Below are 18,646 nucleotides of genomic sequence, written 5' to 3'. Positions count from 1 at the left end.
ACATTACACTGTGTTATAATGTGTCAACCATTTTTCTACTATTAAGAAATCAATTTCAAATTTTGCAAACGATTGTTTTGTCCCGGTCCTTTTTATATTTATTGGTATTAATGAGTAATTGTTAGACTACATTTTGATTTTAGGCTATTGTGCTTAGTTATTAGTAACAGATGTATAATGCGGGTTAGCAGATATGGTCAACATATAGCCTACATGGGCCCACATTGTGATTATAATTTGATGAGCATCGGTAAATAGCTACAAGATGGAGGGAAACAAAAATTTACGAATGACAGGCTAAGTTAAAAAAAATAATAATATTTTTTTTATGTTTAACAAAAAAATAAGTAAGGCTATGTTGTTGAAGTTCGCATGACATAGGCCTACATGAGAAAAAACAAGATACACAGAAATAAAATAAAGAAAAGAGTTCCAGCATTATTTACGGATTTATAAAATTAATTATTTTTATTTATTAAATTATAGTGGAAAGGCGATAATCATGAAGGTCCATGAGGAAAACGCACACGAAGAAGAAGAAGCGGAAATGACGACCGTAACGGAAGTTATCGACAGGAAAACAAACAACGCGCCAAATTTGTGTCACATTCACTCCAGTAACTCTCTGAGACACAAAAGTCCAATCTTTGTGAAGACATTTGGAAAACGCTGCTGGCGGCGGGCGGCTGTGCGGGTAAGATCATTATTTCAGTACGAGTCAGGGACATCTTGCGTTTCAACTTGTTTATTGTGTTTCGTTTAGCTTAGTTCGGCATGTAAAGTTAATGACATTTAACAGCGCCGTTTCATCTTCCAAGACAAACGTTACAGAACAAGGTAGGAGTGACCGTATGTGTCTGAAGTAAAAAAAATTATATGGTAAATTTTAGCCTGGAAAATGTGAGTGTGTGTTTTCTATGACAGCCTGTAAAGGAATGTGTGTTTCTGTTTATAGCATGGCTGTGCCTTTTGTGCAAGACTGGGACCTTGTTCAGACACTGGGAGAAGGAGCCTATGGAGAGTATGAATCCACCTTCATCATCATCATCATTAATAATTTTTATTAATTTGCCATATTTCAAAGCAATGCATCTCCAGCTGCTTTCACACAGACACGCACGCGCACATATTTCTGCACCTGAAATCTGAACTGAAAACCAGCAAAGCAATATTTCTGTTTGACTACATCAAGGGCAAAATCAAACAAAAGGAGAAACTATTCACCTACAGTTTTTCTAACACAACTGACACTATTTATTTATTTGATCAGTGCTCTTGTGATGCTTCGCATTAAATTTTACTGGAAGAGTTAACAGCAGTTGCGGACTGCTGACACTGTTGTTTTTGTACATTTTGTACTGTTGATTTTGTAAATATGTACTTACTTACCCAGTTAACACAGGAATACTATTTTAACAGAGCTTGAAATGGACCACCGATACACTTTGGTGACTTTTTCTCGGGCAAAGTACTGTACTGGCACTTAAGTCCAATAAGCAACAAATGTTTTTCCCATGTTTGAAAGACCATCTTCCTCACAGCCTCGATTTGTCCTTTCACTTTCCTTCACCTCTCTCTTGTCTTTTGTGCTCTAATCCATCTTTGCTCTTTGTGTTCATGGTTGCAGAGTGAGGCTGCTGGTGAACAGACAGACAGAGGAGGCTGTGGCAGTGAAGGTGATCGATACCTCTCAGGCTAAAGAGTGTGCTGAAAATGTCAAAAAGGAGGTCTGCGTCCATAAGGTAGGTCACCTTCAGTGTCTTGAGTGTGACCTAAAGTGTGAAAGGATAATGAAGGAGGTATGAACGCTGGGTTTAATGGCACAGTAGCAGAAACAAAATATTTTAATGTTGAGTTGTAGTAAAGTTGTCAATTTGTTGCCTTAAATATGACTTTGTAATACTTTTTTAGTTTTAACGTACATAACAATCCCTCAATGCAAGTATAAGTAAAATATGATTCATGTATTTACATGTTACATGTACACATTGTTCAGCTGCTGCAACTGTTGGAAATTCATTAACGTGGGCTGGAACCACAGTTCTGATTAGTGGTTTAAAATTAATTATTTTACCAGAAATGTTAAAATTGAATTTACATGACATTTGCTACTGTTTGGTAGACGCTCAACCACCCCAACATCGTACGTTTTTTTGGCCATCGGAAGGAAGGTCAGACTATGTACCTCTTCTTGGAGTACTGCACCGGAGGAGAGCTTTTCGACCGAATAGGTGAGGCAGACGATCATCAATATATGGATTCAATGTTTTAGACAATGAAATAAAATTTAAACACTCCAGCAATACCACACATTTTCTTTAGTGGGTTTTACAGCATAGTGAGCAATGCAAGAATAGCAATGTTTCTACCCAGTTTATATTTATATTCATTATAAAGTATGGGATAAGAAAATGTGCACAAATAATTAAATAAAGGGTCTTTGCTTTCTTAAGGGTGTAGACTTGCTTTTAAGAAAAGGTTTGTGATACAGCAACAATTTTTATTTTTAACCCAACAATTCAGTCTTCAGCTACTTAGTAGTGTGCCCTCTTGTGTTTTGCTCTTCAAATTAAAATGGATCGTGCAGATTATTAAAAGGTTCTTTTATTTCAGAGCCTGATGTGGGGATGGCGGAGAAAGATGCTCATAGATTTTTCCAGCAGCTAATAGCGGCTGTGGTGAGTGAAGTAAATCTGTGTGTTGATTTGGCCCATCACACCTTTCTGCTGTTCTTAAATTCTCAGTTGCACTTCTGCAGGAATACCTCCACGTTACTGGCATCACCCACAGAGACATAAAGCCAGAGAACATTTTGCTGGATGACAAAGGTGAGGAAATACAATGTGCATGCAGGTGTTGAAGAAATAACTTTGGTTTGCAAATATTATAAGCATCATCTGCTGATTTCTTTTACCTTTCAGATAACCTGAAGCTGACAGATTTTGGTCTGGCCACCATGTTTCGTTTCAAAGGACGAGAGCGTCTTCTGAGTCGACTCTGTGGGACGCTTCCATACGTGGCTCCGGAGCTTCTCAGCCAGAAAGAGTTCAAAGCTCAACCTGCAGATATCTGGGCTTGTGGGATAGTCCTCACTGCCATGCTGGCTGGAGGTAAGCTCACAAAGTCTGGGTTTAGGCTACAGGGGGTGATATCATATTATATCCACTTTTCTCATCTCCGATGTCAATTAACATGCACAAAATCCTTATAGAAATCATGGGAAATAAACTCCAGAACTCTCCTGAGAATCATTGCATTAAGTTTTCCTCAGTATCAAAGTAATCCAGCGATAGTTGTCAGTACATCCATGGGTACACTGCAAAAAGAAACTACAAATAGCTAATTTGGTGTACTTTAGTGGTGCATATTTGACAACATTTCAACAAATATATATTATATATAAAAAAAAAAAACAGGACTGAAGTTGTAGCCCACAGGTAACTAAGGCACAACATTATGACAAACCCCTGAGCTACTGATTTCCATAAACCATCCCAAAGACAACCTGGGTATAAGCATATCAAACGATTTTGTGACAATCATTAGATGTTTTGAGTGGCGGCAGTGACTGTTTCACAAGATCTTACTACAGAGCTGATTTGATCAAGATCCAGGGTCTCTTTTTCATTATAAATGATATAGTTAAGGTACAGAAAAACACTCAGGCTGGTTCCAAATCATCTCCTTAAAATATATATATATATATATATATATATATATATATATATAATAAGGAAATATGACACTATAAAATATTTATGTATTTTTTTTTAATATGTATTTTTAGAATTGTATTGTAATTGGATGTTCATTGTATAAAGGGCTGAATTATTACAACAGTTGCGGTGACCTCAACAACACTGACCATTTCCACGAATTCATACATTAGCTGAGCTTTCTACATAAATAGATGTATAGAAGGCAACTGGCCTGGGCTATTTCTTCTCTTTACGCCTTCAGGTTTTGCAGCAGCATTGTCTGTATGCAGTAGATGTGGGAAAACATTTTGTGTCCGTCTTTGTGTTGCTTCTTTTTTAGAGTTGCCATGGGACCAGCCCACTGAGAGCTGTCAAGAGTATTCAGATTGGCTTCAAAAGAAAACGTATCTACCTCCTTGGAAGAAAATACAACCAATGCCTCTCAGTAAGTCCCAAATAAGTGTATATGTTTTTCAAGTATATAAGTTTAAATACTTAGTTCCAAATAGTCGTGGAGATTTATTTAATTCACATTCAACCTCTCTCTTCAGGTTTGCTGTCCAAATTACTGCTGGCCAGTCCAGATGCACGGATCACCATCGCAGACATAAAGAAAGACCGCTGGTTTACTCAAGGCAAGTATTAATATTAGTTTAGTAATAAAATCAGTTCAACTCAAAGTTTATTGTTCACTGGACGGATGTCTGTCTGTGTCTTCCTGCAGGTGTAAAGCAGCCGCCTCTGTGCTCAGGAGGAAAAAAACTTCGATCAGATGCGGGACTTGTATCACGGGCCAACAGGTCAGAGCTCTCTTTCTTATTCTAACTCAATGGTGTATTTCTTTTTGTGCCTATAATCTTAAAACATTCCTCCCTCCTCCAGTGATGACAGGATGCTGTTTTCCAGCTCTCAGCCTGATTTTGCAGCAGGTGGCTGGGAAGCCATGTTGTTAATCAGCCAAACCGAAGGTCAGGTCAGCTTCTCTCAGCCGACCAAGCCAGAGCACATGTTGCTGGGTAGTCAGCTTCTGGGCACACCAGGGGCCAGTCAGGTAATTCACATATTCAGTGCTTCATCAGTTTGTAATTTCTTTATAGAAGATATCTGACAAATTTCCCGCAACACAGGCTCAGGGTCCTGTTTTCCTATACAAAAGCAGTTTTACGTTGAAATCCTACGTTGAAATGCTGCATTGATGCGTTAATGCTGTCTTTAACTTCTGCTTACTTTCTGTGCGTAGTCACCGTGGCAAAGATTAGTGCGGAGAATGACGCGTTTCTTCACCACTGTGAATGCTGACGCCTCCTTATCGGCCCTGAAAGATGCCTGTGACGGCCTGGCACTTGGCTTCAAACTCAGCTGCACCAAACAGGTACATCTGTACTCAAGTATACAGGGTTCAAAATTATAAAGAGGTGAAATACATTCTTTGACACCTGACCAGGTTAACATCCTGAACCTTTTTCAGCTTCTATAGACCATAATACAGTTTAGTATAATTAACCTCTCTGCCCTTTAGGTGACAGTGAGCACACTGGACAAACGCAACAACAAACTCATCTTCAAAGTCCATTTGCTAGAGCTGAATCAGATAGTGCTGCTGGATTTCAGACTGTCTAAGGTGGGTATAGTCAACTGTGGTATAACCCTAGGACAAATCTAGTTAGAACATGTGTTAAATCTTTCAGCCGTATTTATCTTTAAAGAGGGGTTTTCAAACTTTGGTTGTGACACACAGCTCATGGAGGCAATCAAGGTATTTTAAAACCCCTTAGGGCCATTTGCTGCAATTTGTGTCAAACACCACAGATTTCCTTTGTAAATAAATGTCCACAAATCTGCTTATAAATCATAGAAAAAAGATGCTCCTTATAAATCCAGAACTTGCCTGAGAATCATCACATTATTAAGTGTTCTTTAGCAGTATTAATTAAACTTAATAAAAGGATTAAGAGATCACCTAATGGGTCTGCCTAAGAGTGCATTTATCTCAGTGCAAGTTTCCTTCATCAAGATGTTGACGTGTATCTCTGTGTTACCAGGGTGACGGTCTGGAGTTCAAGCGTCTCTTTGTGAAAATAAAACAGAAACTCGGTGAAATCATCAGCACTCAGAAGATCACATGAGCTGCCTCTGCAAATAAATGCACAGTACTATGGACATTGGAGAAATAACCTGTATATATTTAGCTGTTCCGCTGATGTATTGTAATGTATCTGCTCTTCTGTGTCTTTTTGTTTTCTTGTTTGCTCCTATCCCTGTGAGAAGCAGTTAAATGTTAGATTTCAGGAGGGTAGATACTTTTTTAAGGGGGTTTGTTATTAGGTTTAGATTAATGTTAGAATGTAATTATTGTTGAAGGTAGATACACAAAGGGATAGATGTGTGTGTGTGTGTGTGTGTGTGTGTGTGTGTGTGTCTGTCTATGTTCTGCATTTTAAAAAGACTGATGTTGACTTGTTTTGATGTCTGACATGATATAGTCCAAAGTCTTGAATAAATTATTAAAAGACCAACGTTGTAAGTCAAATGTTCTGCGAGACATGATTCATATAATCAACATGACCTCTGACTCAGAAAAGGATAATGTTATCCTCTGTGTGTGAAATTGTTAGATAAGGAAACAGTAGGTAGGTAGCCTGCTAAAACAGTTTTCTTTGTTTAAAACCCCCCACAAAGGAGTATACATACATATAATTTAATGTAGAAATCAATGAATCACTTATTTTTATGCTTCAAATTACAGTATGACAATGTTTTTTTTTAGCGAAAGATATACTGTATGAGGAGAGTTTGTAATGACTATTGTAGTTGAATTGAGATCAAAGTCACTGTAATGCTTGTGCAAACTATCTACTGTCTACAAAAACAACAATTCCAGGTTACATTATAACTGAATGAGTCTGATGACTATGGGTCTGTAACGTTGACGGTGATTGTGACGCTGACGGGTTCATTGTCATCTCCAGGGGGAGGGGCTTGGCTGGTAGTGGGAATGGCACTCCCAGGTGAGGTGGTGAGGGGTGAAGATGCCCGGGGTATAGCCATGGTCGGACCTGGAAAAGACCAACGTCAAGGGTCAGCATCAGGTAGACCAATGATAAAGTTTGAAAACATCACGTTTGGAGTGCAGGGCCTTTCAACACTTAAATACATCACTAGCTTGCAAAAAAGCCAGATGCAATTTTTTAAATTCACATTTAGTCATTAATGCATTCAGTAAACATGTCAGTGTTATTTTAAATGTATTGTTAATATTGTTTGCTATTAAAAAGAAGAAAAAAGGGTTAAGTAACTGCTGCAACGCAAAAAGGGCTTGGACGGAAAAAAAGAATAGAGCTATGGAAACACACAATACACTAGTAATGGGAGATAGATGCCATGTAGCTTAAATAGATAGGAAGAATACAATCAACCTGAGGAGACACTTGAAGGCTTACCACCCTGCTATTTATGCCAAGTTAAATGAGCTAACTGTAAGTCTTAATGGTAACTTAGCACATACTTTTGATAACATTAAGTCAATATTACTGGGAAGTCGTCTATGTTAACTTGCCAACTGCCTTTTGTCTGTTAAAAAAAAAGCTTTTTCTCTTACTGTAATAGTTTTTGTTTTGCTGAATCAAATGAACAGATGACCATGGCTTCCAAGCTAACATTGGCTGCATAATGTGTTTGCTTGCTTCATAACTTGTGAGTGAAACATGCAGGGCTTGACAATTAACTTTATAACTTGTCTGGGACAAGTGAAGTTTTTGGTAAAATGCTTTATAATGTATTGTGCTATCGTTTGAGTGAAACATAGGTACAAATGTTGTCTTTTCAGACCTGTTCTGCATTGTGTCTAAATGCACATCACGTGTTGCTGCTATAACGTTTATAGAGTGCAAGCTTATTTATTTATATATTTGGACAAGCAACTTGTAATTATGCTCAATCTGTTTTTACTTACTTGTCCTTACCAGAAAATGCTTGATTGCGTGCCCTGAACATGCATGGCTTATCCCTGTATTCCCAGGGTCGTATTGTCAAAGGGCTTGAAGTAAGGGCTATATTTGCAATTGAAATTGAACTGGAGAAACAACGAAGGGAGATGGACATTTTAAATTTTGATTGAATGGTAAAAATCTGTTCAGTCTCTGTAGAGATATCGATGTCTAAAGACAAGAAACCTGTCATGCCCACAAATCTGAGGATGTAGATTTAAAGGAGTATAACGTCAGTAGGCTATAAGCTATAGGTGGCTGATTTCAACATATTGACCCAAGGAAACATATTGAACATGGCATTGACCTAGGGAAAAAAGAACATTGCTGAGAGCATAAGACCCTAGTTTCCAATTTACAATACCTGTATTGGCCTAATTAAATTAGTTTAAAGAGAAAAAACATTTGAACTAAAATGTAATGACTTTTCGTTGACTAAAACTGGTCTAAAACCATTAAAGATAAAAATGTCATTGAAACAAATAAGAATTTTCATTCAGAGATTAAGACTAACAAAATAGCTGCTAAGATTGACAATGAGTGAAGACAACAAGACAATTTAACCAAAGTGACATTTCTTAAATATTGACGTCCAAATAAGTGTCGTAACCCACAGACTGTGTAAAAGAAGTGGATATAGCCACCGTGACACCCATTGGTTTTTGGATTACACCTTTGAAGCCTTGAGTTTAGCATTTTGGCCATCGCCATCTTGTTTTTTTGGAACCAGAAGTGACCATATTTGGAGGTGCTGATATGCATTGCTACGCGTGACAGGTCACCATGGTAGTGACTTGTTAATCACAGTGTAGCCACTCCCTAAAGCGTACCCTGCTTTATTGTCTATTTTACTCTTTATTGGAGCGTAATTTACTAAGTGAACACCATGTTGTGTTGAAGAAGAGTTGAAACTAGCAACTGAGACCATAACCTCATTAGGAAAGTGTTTACTGAGGTAATAAATCATGTTAATTTTCTCATAGACTTCTATACAATCTGTTTTTTTTTTGCAACAGGTGTAGTCGCCCACTGTTGGCTATTAGAAAGAATGCAGGTTTAAGACCCAGAGGTTCCTGCTTGGTAACCCTGAAGCATACAGTTCATCTTTAGATTTTCACGAAACTGCGTTTAATGTGTGTTCATCTTGCCTGGACTGGATAATCCACCAATCTCCTCTACTCCTCCCTCTGAGCCGCCTACTACTTCATCCTCTGGGATGTTGATGTTTTCCCTCGACTGGCTGTGCTGCCTGGATTGTACCAAAAGAAGAAACCGTTTTAATAGCATGTCTGTAGACCACATTGGCTGTCAACATTATGACAAACTGCACATTTTTATAGTATATAGTATATAGACAGTAATACAGATACTCACAAACCAAACAACATGTCATGTAGTCCTGGAGGAAGAAACACAGAACATTTATGTAACATATCGGGACAGTGGCTTTATTACTCAAGTCATTATGATGTCGGTGCTTGTGTGTGGGACTCACGAGGATTGTTGTTGCGATTGCGAATTATGAACACAAACAGCAGCGCTGTGAGGATGGCTGCAAAGAGCATTCCGCCTATAACTGCTCCAATCACAGCAGGGTACAAATTGTAGCGTGGTTCCGCTGCAACACATCAGAGTTACACATTGCAAAATAGTACACCTCTGACCAAACACAGACAGTTGCTGCACTTAATAAATGTCTCATGTTGTTTTTTCACCTTCCTTTAGTGGTTCTCAACCCATGTTCGAAATGTTAGCTTCACTGTAAATTACTAAAATAATTTGGGAAAATGTGTTTGTTCTTAGGTTTGGTTGACAAAATAATTAGGTCTGAGCAAGACTGTGTAACCTTTGAAAGAGGAAACAACACATTCTTCCTCTTACAATTAAAAACTTTAATTCATAAGCAATAAAACAGCATTGCTCAGTTTAGTACACTCCATGGTGGCTAATTTAGCAAACTTTATGAAGATATTGCTTTTTAACTGACATTCCCGAGTCAGGTTGCTGACTAGTGGCTTTTCTTTGCTTGTGGTACTGATAAACTTTCTTTTAGCATTTACCATTATCCTTATGATTGTCACTTCTGGCCACTATGGCCGCTGTGCTGTATGCACATGTATGCTGAACTGGTGTGGACTGAACTGACTGATTGACAGTACAGGGGTTGAAAACCACTGGCCTTTCCTACCCTGACACCTGACCTACAAGCCTTTCTAGACCCAAAACAATCACCTGGCTTGGTTAGAGCAATCAATTAACACAAATAATTTACAAAAAGTAGCACACAGGGCCAGTTTGAGGGTAAGTAAGGAACAGGTCAGAGAAGGAGGTAAAGAGGAAGTGAGTGGAAGTTGTGAAGCTGTGAGGTGTGTGTAACTGTTTGTATGTGTTTTTAGTTTGTGTGAGTCTTTCACCTAAGTGGATAACAAAAAAAGAAAAACAAATAAGTTAGACTGTCATCAAAACAGCAATCACAGCAAGACACTGACATTGAATGTTTGAATATTACCTAACTCACATGTCACATCTTTTCACAAGTTTCTCCTGCCTTTGCCCATTTTTAACAATCTATTTGTTAAGACATCCCTGACTCAAGCCTGTGTCTTTGCTCAGTTCTCTGCCAAAAGTCCTGTATCTGACCACATTTCCTCATTCTGTTCACTTACTATACCTGGAGTCTTTGCTGCAGAGGGGTGTCCGATGGTGCGGTGGTTCACAGGTGTGATGCGGAACCGGTAGGTAGCAGTCGGTATCAGACTCCCTACTGTATGACTCCTGATGTCTGGGTCCTCGATGATGTTACTGTACCAGACTGGTGGGCTGATCGTCACCTTTGAATCATTGCTGCTGCCTCTCCTTCCTGGTCGCTCTGACACCCATATGTGCTCCAGGATGAAACCTGTCCAACCTCCATCTGTCTCGTTCTGTACCTGCCACTCCAGGTCCACCTCGTTACGCTGTCGGCTGTTGTACTTTGTCTTGACCAGGGTTGTATTGGGTGGCATTGGGTACCCTGAAAAAAAGACAAAACACAAACAGTCAGATATGCACTTCACCTGACTGAAATATTTCAACAACTAGTGGATGGATTGCCATAAAATGTGGTTCAGACATTCATGTCCCTCCTGATGGATTGTAATTACTCCGGTGACTCCCTCACTTTCAGTCTAGCACCACCATCAGGTCATACTGTAATTTGTCCAGTATTTTGTTTCGTCACCAAATATCCAAAATATATCCAAAACTTTTGACATTCCCTTCAGCTTCAGTTGTACAATTTGTTTAGTGCTATGTATTTGTAGCATTTTTATATGGTGAACATTATACCTCCTTACCATGAGCATGTTAGCATTCAGCTAAAAACCCAAATGAAGCTGTATACTCTTAGTCTTACTGGGAAATATGCTTATTCACTTTTTTCCTAAGAGTTGAGAAGATTGATACCACCCCAATGTCAGTGCAGTGAATATGAAGTTACAGCCAGTGGCTAGTTAGCTTAGTTTAGCATAAAGACTTGAAACTGGGGGAAACAGCAAGCCTGGCTCTTTCCAAAAGTAACAAACTCCTTCTACTACTAGCACATCTAAAGCTCACCAATTAATACATTACTTCTTGTTTATTTAAATTTGTGCTAAAATGTAACAATGATAATTGGTTTTATTTTTTTTTACAAGTGGTTATTTGTTGGACTGTTTCTTGTTTGGGTGCCATGACTTCCTCGAGTCTCTGTTTGTTGCCTGGCAAGACCTGAGGAAGTCTGCCAAAAGTCCCGTATCTGACCACATTTTCCTCACTCTGTTCACTGGCCAGGTAAAGTCTGATACGTATCCCTGTGAAAGCTCTGACAGGAAGACAACAAATACAGGTGAAAAATAAAACTCTTACTCTTGACCACTAAAGTGACATTGATTTCAGTTCCTCCCACTGCGTTGGAAGTGGAGCACCTGTACTCGCCGCTGTCTTGAGTCTCACGTGTGTCTCTCACAGTCAGATTGGCCCATGCAGATGTTCGCAGCAGTGTGTACTTCGAGGTGCCTTGGACATCCACTCCCCGATTATTAAACCAGCTGATTTCACTGACAGGAAGGTAGTTGGTTCTCAGGTTGCAGGTGAGCTGGACATCACTCCCCTCGTATACAGACACAACTCTGCGCTGTGTCAGCAATACAGGAGCCTCTACAGGTGACAAGGTATAAATTCATTAACAAACCATATCTGCTATTTGTTGTAAGGTGTTTCTGGCAATGTAAACTGACCCAGTGTGAGCCTGCAGGTCTTGGTTTGGCCCAGAAGTGGATGCTTAGCATAGCAGGTGTAGGGTTTCCCGCTGGGGGCGGTGCCAGAGCGAATGATCAGGATGTTGGAGTTTTCTTCCCCACCTTTGCCTTGGCCTCCCGGGCCTTCCCACCACACCAAGGCTTTCGGGGCCCCTCCATCCCAGGAGCAGGACAGCATCAGATACTGGTTGTTGTTAGTCACATAGGCAAAACACACTGGCTCTGCAAGGGGAATATCTGATGGAGGAGAAGACGTTTTAATGAGATGCGAGAAGTTTTGTAATCAGTGAGCAAAACTTTCTCTTTCTGTTGCTTACATGTGCGTGTGCTGCACTCTGTCGATTGTTTGAGTGCCACGTGGGAGCCCGTGCATGTAAACAAGCTGTTGTTGATAGTCACGTCTTCAGATGGCAGCACAATGGCAGTGTTAGTCAGTGGATTTGTTTGTTGCCCTGCGCCTGCCTCGTCTTGTCCCACTCCTTTCAGGTCTCCGGTCCATTTAAGGGAGGGTGAAGGGAATCCACCGGACCAGGAGCAGAGCAATCTCAGAGAGGTGTAATTCAGAGCAGGCTCCACAGAACAGGAGGGGGAGCCATCGGGCGGGTCTGTGGGGATAAGATACAGCGTAACGAGGCAGTGATGTGCATAGTGGGGGCTATATGAGGTCATCAGGGCAAGAGAAAGTCCCGGTGGGGCTACAGTATTCCAGGATGACAAGTATGAATCATCTTACAAAATGGATCGAAGAAATATGCTTTTCATTGGATGTCTTTTCACTTGAAACCTTTTCTTGTGATAGAGCTAGATTACACAGATGAATGTGTAGTCAGTAATACAAAGCCTGTCTTTTCTAATGTGAAAGGTGTGCATAAAAAGGGAATGCTATCTATCTCTCTTGGGCGATGTATCCTTTTAGATCAGACACATGATCTGAGTGACTACCAGAAATGCAGAAACTCAGCAAAACCAAACAGGAGAGCAGAATGACAAGCACCGGCCTTCTAGCCAACCAACACTTGCCATGGCTGTGACATCACAGCATGATACCTGCCAGAGAGTCCCATCAACTTCCCAGATGGCCTGAACAGGAGAATAGGTCTGCAGCACTTCCACACTCTGCTGTTTGTGTGTGTCTTGGCGTGTAAGTGAGTGCATGTGCATTTGCAACCTTTTGTGTCTGTTTTGAAGTCTTAGTGAGTATACAGAGCTTGAAATATGAGAGGTGATGGACTGAATGGAGTAATGTTTAAAGCAGAAGAATCGAAGGAGGTTGAAAACAGTTGGAAGTGAAATGATCAGTGAGTTGTATTCAAGGAGGAGATTCAAGATGAAAGGAGGTGATTACGATCCTGGATTTTTGTTCTCTTAGTCTTGTACAATAAATGTCAAGTCTGAATCTCAGTCTTTGCCATTTGCAGCACAAAGACAAAAGAACACAGGCTGGGACTGACTAGAGAGGAGCAGGAGGACTGATGTACGACAGCATATTAGGGCCATTGTAGATTTTTTTTTTACAGAGCTGGGGAAGTGGTAATTTACGAGAAAAGGTTTTTTCTTCAGTCATTAATAACACAAGACAAGAGTCAGTGCAAATATAAAAGGTGATGCTTTCAGACAGTTAGGCAGATATGAGCGATTCTAACAAAGCCATTTGAAAGCATGTGTCACATCTTAGTCATTTATTAATATCTGCAGTTCTTCTGCAGTTGTTCATGCTTTTGGCCTTTCAAAAGAAGGAAATATCTCAAAATACTGGTCGGTGAAAGTAGCTTAGATGTGACGGCTGTTGTTATTAACATCTGCATACCACCTTTTCAGTAGACTACAGTCAAAATCACATCTAAAAAGTAGTATTAAATAATATTTCTTGCAAATTTATGATGTATAATCTTGAATATTGTAGTTTTTTTCTTGTAAATTTGTATGTTTTTTCTCATAAATGTATGACTTTAATCTTGAAATATTACCCCCCTCACCTGGCTCCGTAGTTATTATTGTTTCACCAAGAATCGCCCTAATATGATGTCATACTGGTGGCATGGTCCAAGGTCAGAGATCACACTCACAGTAGACAGTCAGGCTGATGGTTTTTTTGGAGCGGGTGTTGAGGTAGGTGTTCTGTGCCAAGCAAGTGTAGTCGCCGGTGTGCATGCGGAGGATCTTGATGATGGTGAACTGCGGCCCGGTGAAGACCTGGGAGTTATTGTAGAACCAGACGTACTGACTGACCGGGTTGGACTGGGCCTGACACATTAAAGAAACAGTCTCTCTCTCCAGGGCCGAGTATCCCCGCTCTGTCAGACTGTACGGAGTCACGTCTATCTGAGGAATGTCCGGGCCAACTGAGGAGAAAGAACATGAACACACTCCAGATGTGAAAGATGCAGACATGTTACGTACACACAGCTGAGTAACCTCATGTTTAGAAATGACGTTTGTAGTGAGACACATCCTACACTGCAACACTCTTATTGTCAGTACGTCCTCAATATCATTAGCACCCCCTCCCATCTATTAAATCCTCCAAACCTGAGTGAATGTGCACCTGTGTTTGTGATGTTTTGTTGGATATTTGAATGTGAATTGTGTCCATGTGCATGTGTGTGTTCACTGATGTTGATGGGATGGTGCTGTTATACACTGTGTCCATAACAAGGTCCACCACCATACCTCTGTGGTCATTAAACCTGCAATGACTGATATTTTTGGCCCCTCAGGGTCAGCGGAAACAAGTTGTGTGTATTGATTTGCAGTGACCCTTTCGACAAATGCACAAGTGAACCCAAACCAAATCTACAAAACAGTCGGATTAAAATATACTGTACAAAATATCCACCATATGTAAATTTTAAACAGGTTGTTAAAATATCCTGGAGTGTAAGTACTTACATATACAGTACACAGATTTTGAAAATACGAGCCAAAGCAGAAAGAATATAACACTGTGTTTTAAATGCCAAGAGAACAAAAGTGAATGAATTTAAATAAATGTAAACTTGAAGTATAGAGTTGTCCACAAAAGCTGACCTATGACTAAAACATGAAACAGTGTGAGTAATGATTTATTAAACTCGTCATTCAAGACATGTCACATGGTGACATTTTCTCTGAGTGTGACAAATGCTGAAGATGCATGTCTTCGCAATTTATTGATTACCACTCACACATCAAATGCCAAAGAAAAGAAAGCTCCGCATTAGATGGAAAAGCCATCAAAGCATAACAATTCATGCCTGCCTCATCTCCAATTCCTGCTGGTGCCATGGTTTTAATGAGCATTAGAGGGCTTATATTTTGAAATTTGACAAAAACCTTTGAACAACTTGTGAAAAGGGAAACAAATATGCACAATAATCTATTAATGTTATAAATACATGTAGTCTCTTTAAAAAGGTTAACCTTGTACAAAAAGTTAGAAAACCCAAGCGCTAAAATACTCACAGATGATGTCCAGCCATAACCGATTGGAGGTCTCGCTGTTGACGGCGTTGCTGGCCACACAGCGGTACCAGCCTGTGTGGTCACGGTTGATGTCGGTTATGTTCACAACGCTGGTGTTGCCCTGTGCAAAGGTTGAGATGTTGCCACTGCGTGTTTCATGCTGCCACACATACTGGATCGGTCCAGTCCCATTGTCCAGATTGCAGCGCATCCACATTGTAGATCCTTCCACTGGTGATGCGTCACTGATCAAGAGGTAAGGTTTACTGACGGGAACTGTATTCAAGACAAAGTCACACGCTTAGGTATGTTTACTGTCTCTAAAGCAGGTTAAGAACACATATGGTCAGAAAATATATGTATGCCATTTTACCTTTTAAGTGTTTATTCTAAAGTGTTGAACTATTCCATTAAGAAAACCATTCAGCAGAGTCACAGCCGAGCTACACCAAGGCCTGAACCCATTGTTTGGAAGTGATATATTTAGCCCAGATACCAAAGCCATCAACATTGATTGCATCTGAATCAACTTGGTGGTGACTGTGTTGCAATGGAATGATTTTATTTTTGCTCATCGGATGTGTGTCAGACTGTTTCTTCTGCTTCTTCTGTTGTACATGAGACCAAAAGTTTTCATTGGACGGTAACGCACTTGAGTTAAACGTCAGTTGGCTGTTCTGATTTAAGTAATTTAAAGATGATATGGTAGGAAAAAATTATAGACACTAGGGGAAATACAGAGGGAGAAATAAAAGATGGTTTTGTGAGATTTGGTTTTGTTTCCACGCTGTGTGCGGGTACCAGTCTCTTTGTCATTGTGAGTATCAGGGAACTTCTTCATCACACCTGGATCCTTATCAAAAAAGTTTGTTTATGTCATGCATTTAAGTAGGAAAAAATAATATTGATTGATATATTGTTCTCAGGTTTTTGAATATGGATGGGTGTTGGCCTTAGTTGAGCTCTAGCGTCCAGGTGTGTTTAAGTAGTGTTTGGAAACATGCAGATTTTGTTTATCAAAGATGGAATAACAGGGTGGTTTCAGACAAAGTGTTCCACAGTGTAGGGATTCTTACCTCGGACAGTGAGGTGCACGTAGTAGTAGTAGACTTTGGGCTCCACTTCTATGTCATAGAAGGCCTGGCAGGTGAAGAGGCCATGAGCAGCCAGAGGCAGTTTCTCAATGCTCACAGCTGCACTGTTTGAGATGACTGTCAGCTGTCCGAGTGTCTCGGCCAGCTTCTGGAGCTTCGGCCCGTACCCCAAATCATACACCACAGCTTTTATAGCTTCAGTACCGGGCTTGGTGAAGCTCCATATGTACATGTCAGGTAAGGTGGTACCGCACTCAAGGATTACCGCTTTTCCCACCACCCCATACACACTGGTGTCCTGGTACACCACCTCCCCTTTGTTGTTATCGATCTGCACCGCTGGAGGAGGGAGAGGATACACAGACATGCAGGGAAAATTATGTGTGCGAAGGAAAAGGAGATGGTGGTGTCGTGTGCCCTGCTAGTGTTCAGTTACGGGATTGATTACACTATAAGTTTCAGACACTGTGTAATAGTTTAACAAGGGATTCCAAAACAGATAACTGGATTAGTCAAATTATATTTCCTGGAATATTCAATTTATCAACCATCTTTTGCTTCCTTAGCTGTTCTTTTTTTTCTTCTCACAGACCTTTTAGTTAGACCTTTTAGGCGATACGATTCAAATAAATATCGCAATATTGGTATAAATATTTTTAAGTGAGATACTGTATCCTAGTGTGGCAGAAGGTGTGCAAATATCGCATATCACATAATCAAATTGACTTTCAGTGCGATTAACTGTTTTCCAATGTTACACATTATTAAACAAAATCAAACTATAAATTGGTCAGGACAATATATATATCCATATACTTGCTCATCTCAGATATATATTTATATATGTATTTTTATGTATTTTTAACTTCAGTATTAAATATTGATATCAGCGTCCATTGTCAAGTTTCTGCAATAGTTCAAATCTGAAATTTGTAAAAGAAAATTACAACAGATTCCACTAAAAGTCGATGATAAATCATTTTCACCCAGCCCCATATCAGCAGTTCTATTAGTTTGTCTTAATATGTTCATCAACTATTGAAATCATGTTATATAAAAGCCAATTTTTAACTGCAACTCAGATAAGTGTAAATGAATCAAAAGACATTGGAAAACCCTTACCATATGTAGTAAAGGTGACCAGGTTGGTAGGTAGAAATAGAAAGGCCAGCCCTAGTAATTGGGCCACCATGGTATCATGATGATGAGTCCAACTAGCTCTTTACTCCAAAAAATGTCATAGAGATAATCAAAAACTAAAGCTTTTGGAAGAATGTATTGGTTTCCCTCAGATGCCCAAGGTTGCGTCTTTTCTTCTCTCCGATCCAGAAGTTTCTTGGAGAATCCAGTTGCGGGCACTGACTTCATTACACTGAGAGTAGGAAGGGACTGAGGGCCACTAAACTGATTTGGGCTCAATTATTCATATGTTTTTCCTTTCTCTCTATTCCTCTCTCCATCTTTCTTTCTCCTGCAGGGTTAGAATAACACGGCGATACTGAGCTAATCTATTATACAAGACAGACGCATGGGTGGACAGGTAGCCTTACACACACACACACACAGACACACACCTGCACATTAATTAATAGCTGACATCTATCTAAACATTCCTCCACACAGGCCTTTCATGTAAATCTGCACTTAAATTTAGCATTCAACACTGAAAATAATGTGGATAGAAAATGTTTTCATATTCATGGGGTTCAAACTGTGGTGTTGTGGTGTTCAGCCAGCATTACAGTGGATGCGCACAAAAATGAGGAATGGAAAACTGATTTAAAAGGCTTCATATCTTCTTAGATTTTCATTGGCCTTTGTTTGTTACAGTACAAGCTTAAGGACAAAATGATCTTGTGGACAAGTTTCAAATCAATTTAGGAGACGATGAACTGAGCTAAAACAATCATTTATACAGTTATAGTATGATCAGACCCTTAGTAGTCATCTTGGGTGAGTTGTGAAATTCAAGGCTTGATATTTTAAATTCAGAGGTCACATGAGAACCAGAAATCGGGCATTTTGCAGACATGGTCTGTGTTGTCCCTAACAACATGCTGTGACCAAAGATGTAAAGCCGGAGTGTTCAGTTAATGAGTTGCTGATCCTGCACATACACACAATCTCATCCCTGGAACAATTGTGGGGTT

The 18,646-nt window shown here is 39.8% G+C and overlaps 2 protein-coding genes across 3 annotated transcripts; one reads left to right on the top strand and one right to left on the bottom strand.

Annotated features, from left to right (window-relative positions):
* The first annotated feature begins 533 nt into the window (after positions 1 to 533).
* chek1 (checkpoint kinase 1) lies at positions 534 to 6,211 on the top strand. 2 transcript variants are annotated; one of them, XM_046040096.1, is made up of 15 exons: positions 567 to 694; positions 819 to 837; positions 956 to 1,021; positions 1,628 to 1,742; positions 2,123 to 2,231; positions 2,614 to 2,678; positions 2,759 to 2,828; positions 2,922 to 3,110; positions 4,039 to 4,143; positions 4,250 to 4,333; positions 4,423 to 4,498; positions 4,581 to 4,749; positions 4,939 to 5,070; positions 5,218 to 5,319; positions 5,741 to 6,211. In XM_046040096.1, the coding sequence occupies exons 3-15, from the start codon at positions 957 to 959 to the stop codon at positions 5,822 to 5,824; spliced, it is 1,365 nt and encodes a 454-aa protein (XP_045896052.1). In that variant the 5' UTR covers positions 567 to 694; positions 819 to 837; position 956; the 3' UTR covers positions 5,825 to 6,211. The 2 variants fall into 2 exon arrangements, with proteins under 2 accessions (XP_045896051.1, XP_045896052.1); XM_046040095.1 differs by lacking the exon at positions 819 to 837 and having other exon boundaries at positions 534 to 694.
* Positions 6,212 to 6,495: 284 nt separating this feature from the next.
* Positions 6,496 to 17,688, bottom strand: LOC123963703 (V-set and immunoglobulin domain-containing protein 10-like 2). Its single transcript, XM_046040719.1, has 12 exons — positions 17,619 to 17,688; positions 16,479 to 16,865; positions 15,403 to 15,678; positions 14,028 to 14,303; positions 12,279 to 12,566; positions 11,941 to 12,198; positions 11,570 to 11,860; positions 10,356 to 10,697; positions 9,180 to 9,302; positions 9,059 to 9,083; positions 8,833 to 8,933; positions 6,496 to 6,754 (listed from the first exon to the last, which is right to left on the bottom strand). Exons 1-12 carry the CDS (start codon positions 17,686 to 17,688, stop codon positions 6,609 to 6,611), a joined length of 2,583 nt encoding a protein of 860 aa, XP_045896675.1. The 3' UTR covers positions 6,496 to 6,608.
* Positions 17,689 to 18,646: the final 958 nt, after the last annotated feature.

This window comes from Micropterus dolomieu, linkage group LG23, assembly GCF_021292245.1.
Source record: "Micropterus dolomieu isolate WLL.071019.BEF.003 ecotype Adirondacks linkage group LG23, ASM2129224v1, whole genome shotgun sequence".
Taxonomy (NCBI): Eukaryota; Metazoa; Chordata; class Actinopteri; order Centrarchiformes; family Centrarchidae; genus Micropterus; species Micropterus dolomieu.
The sequence above is the reverse complement of the archived record's forward strand: the minus strand, read 5'-3'. Positions and strand labels throughout refer to the sequence as shown.

Excerpts from the sequence above, each read along its gene's own strand:
- chek1 (XM_046040095.1), top strand. The coding sequence starts at position 957 with ATGGCTGTGCCTTTTGTGCAAGACTGGGACCTTGTTCAGACACTGGGA. Across the intron at positions 3,111-4,038 it reads CACTGCCATGCTGGCTGGAG|AGTTGCCATGGGACCAGCCC; the intron begins GTAAGCTCACAA and ends CTTCTTTTTTAG. Across the intron at positions 4,144-4,249 it reads AATACAACCAATGCCTCTCA|GTTTGCTGTCCAAATTACTG; the intron begins GTAAGTCCCAAA and ends CTCTCTCTTCAG.
- LOC123963703 (XM_046040719.1), bottom strand. The coding sequence starts at position 17,688 with ATGGTGGCCCAATTACTAGGGCTGGCCTTTCTATTTCTACCTACCAAC. Across the intron at positions 16,866-17,618 it reads GGTCACCTTTACTACATATG|GCATGTCTGTGTATCCTCTC; the intron begins GTAAGGGTTTTC and ends ATAATTTTCCCT. Across the intron at positions 11,861-11,940 it reads GACCTGCAGGCTCACACTGG|AGGCTCCTGTATTGCTGACA; the intron begins GTCAGTTTACAT and ends TGTCACCTGTAG.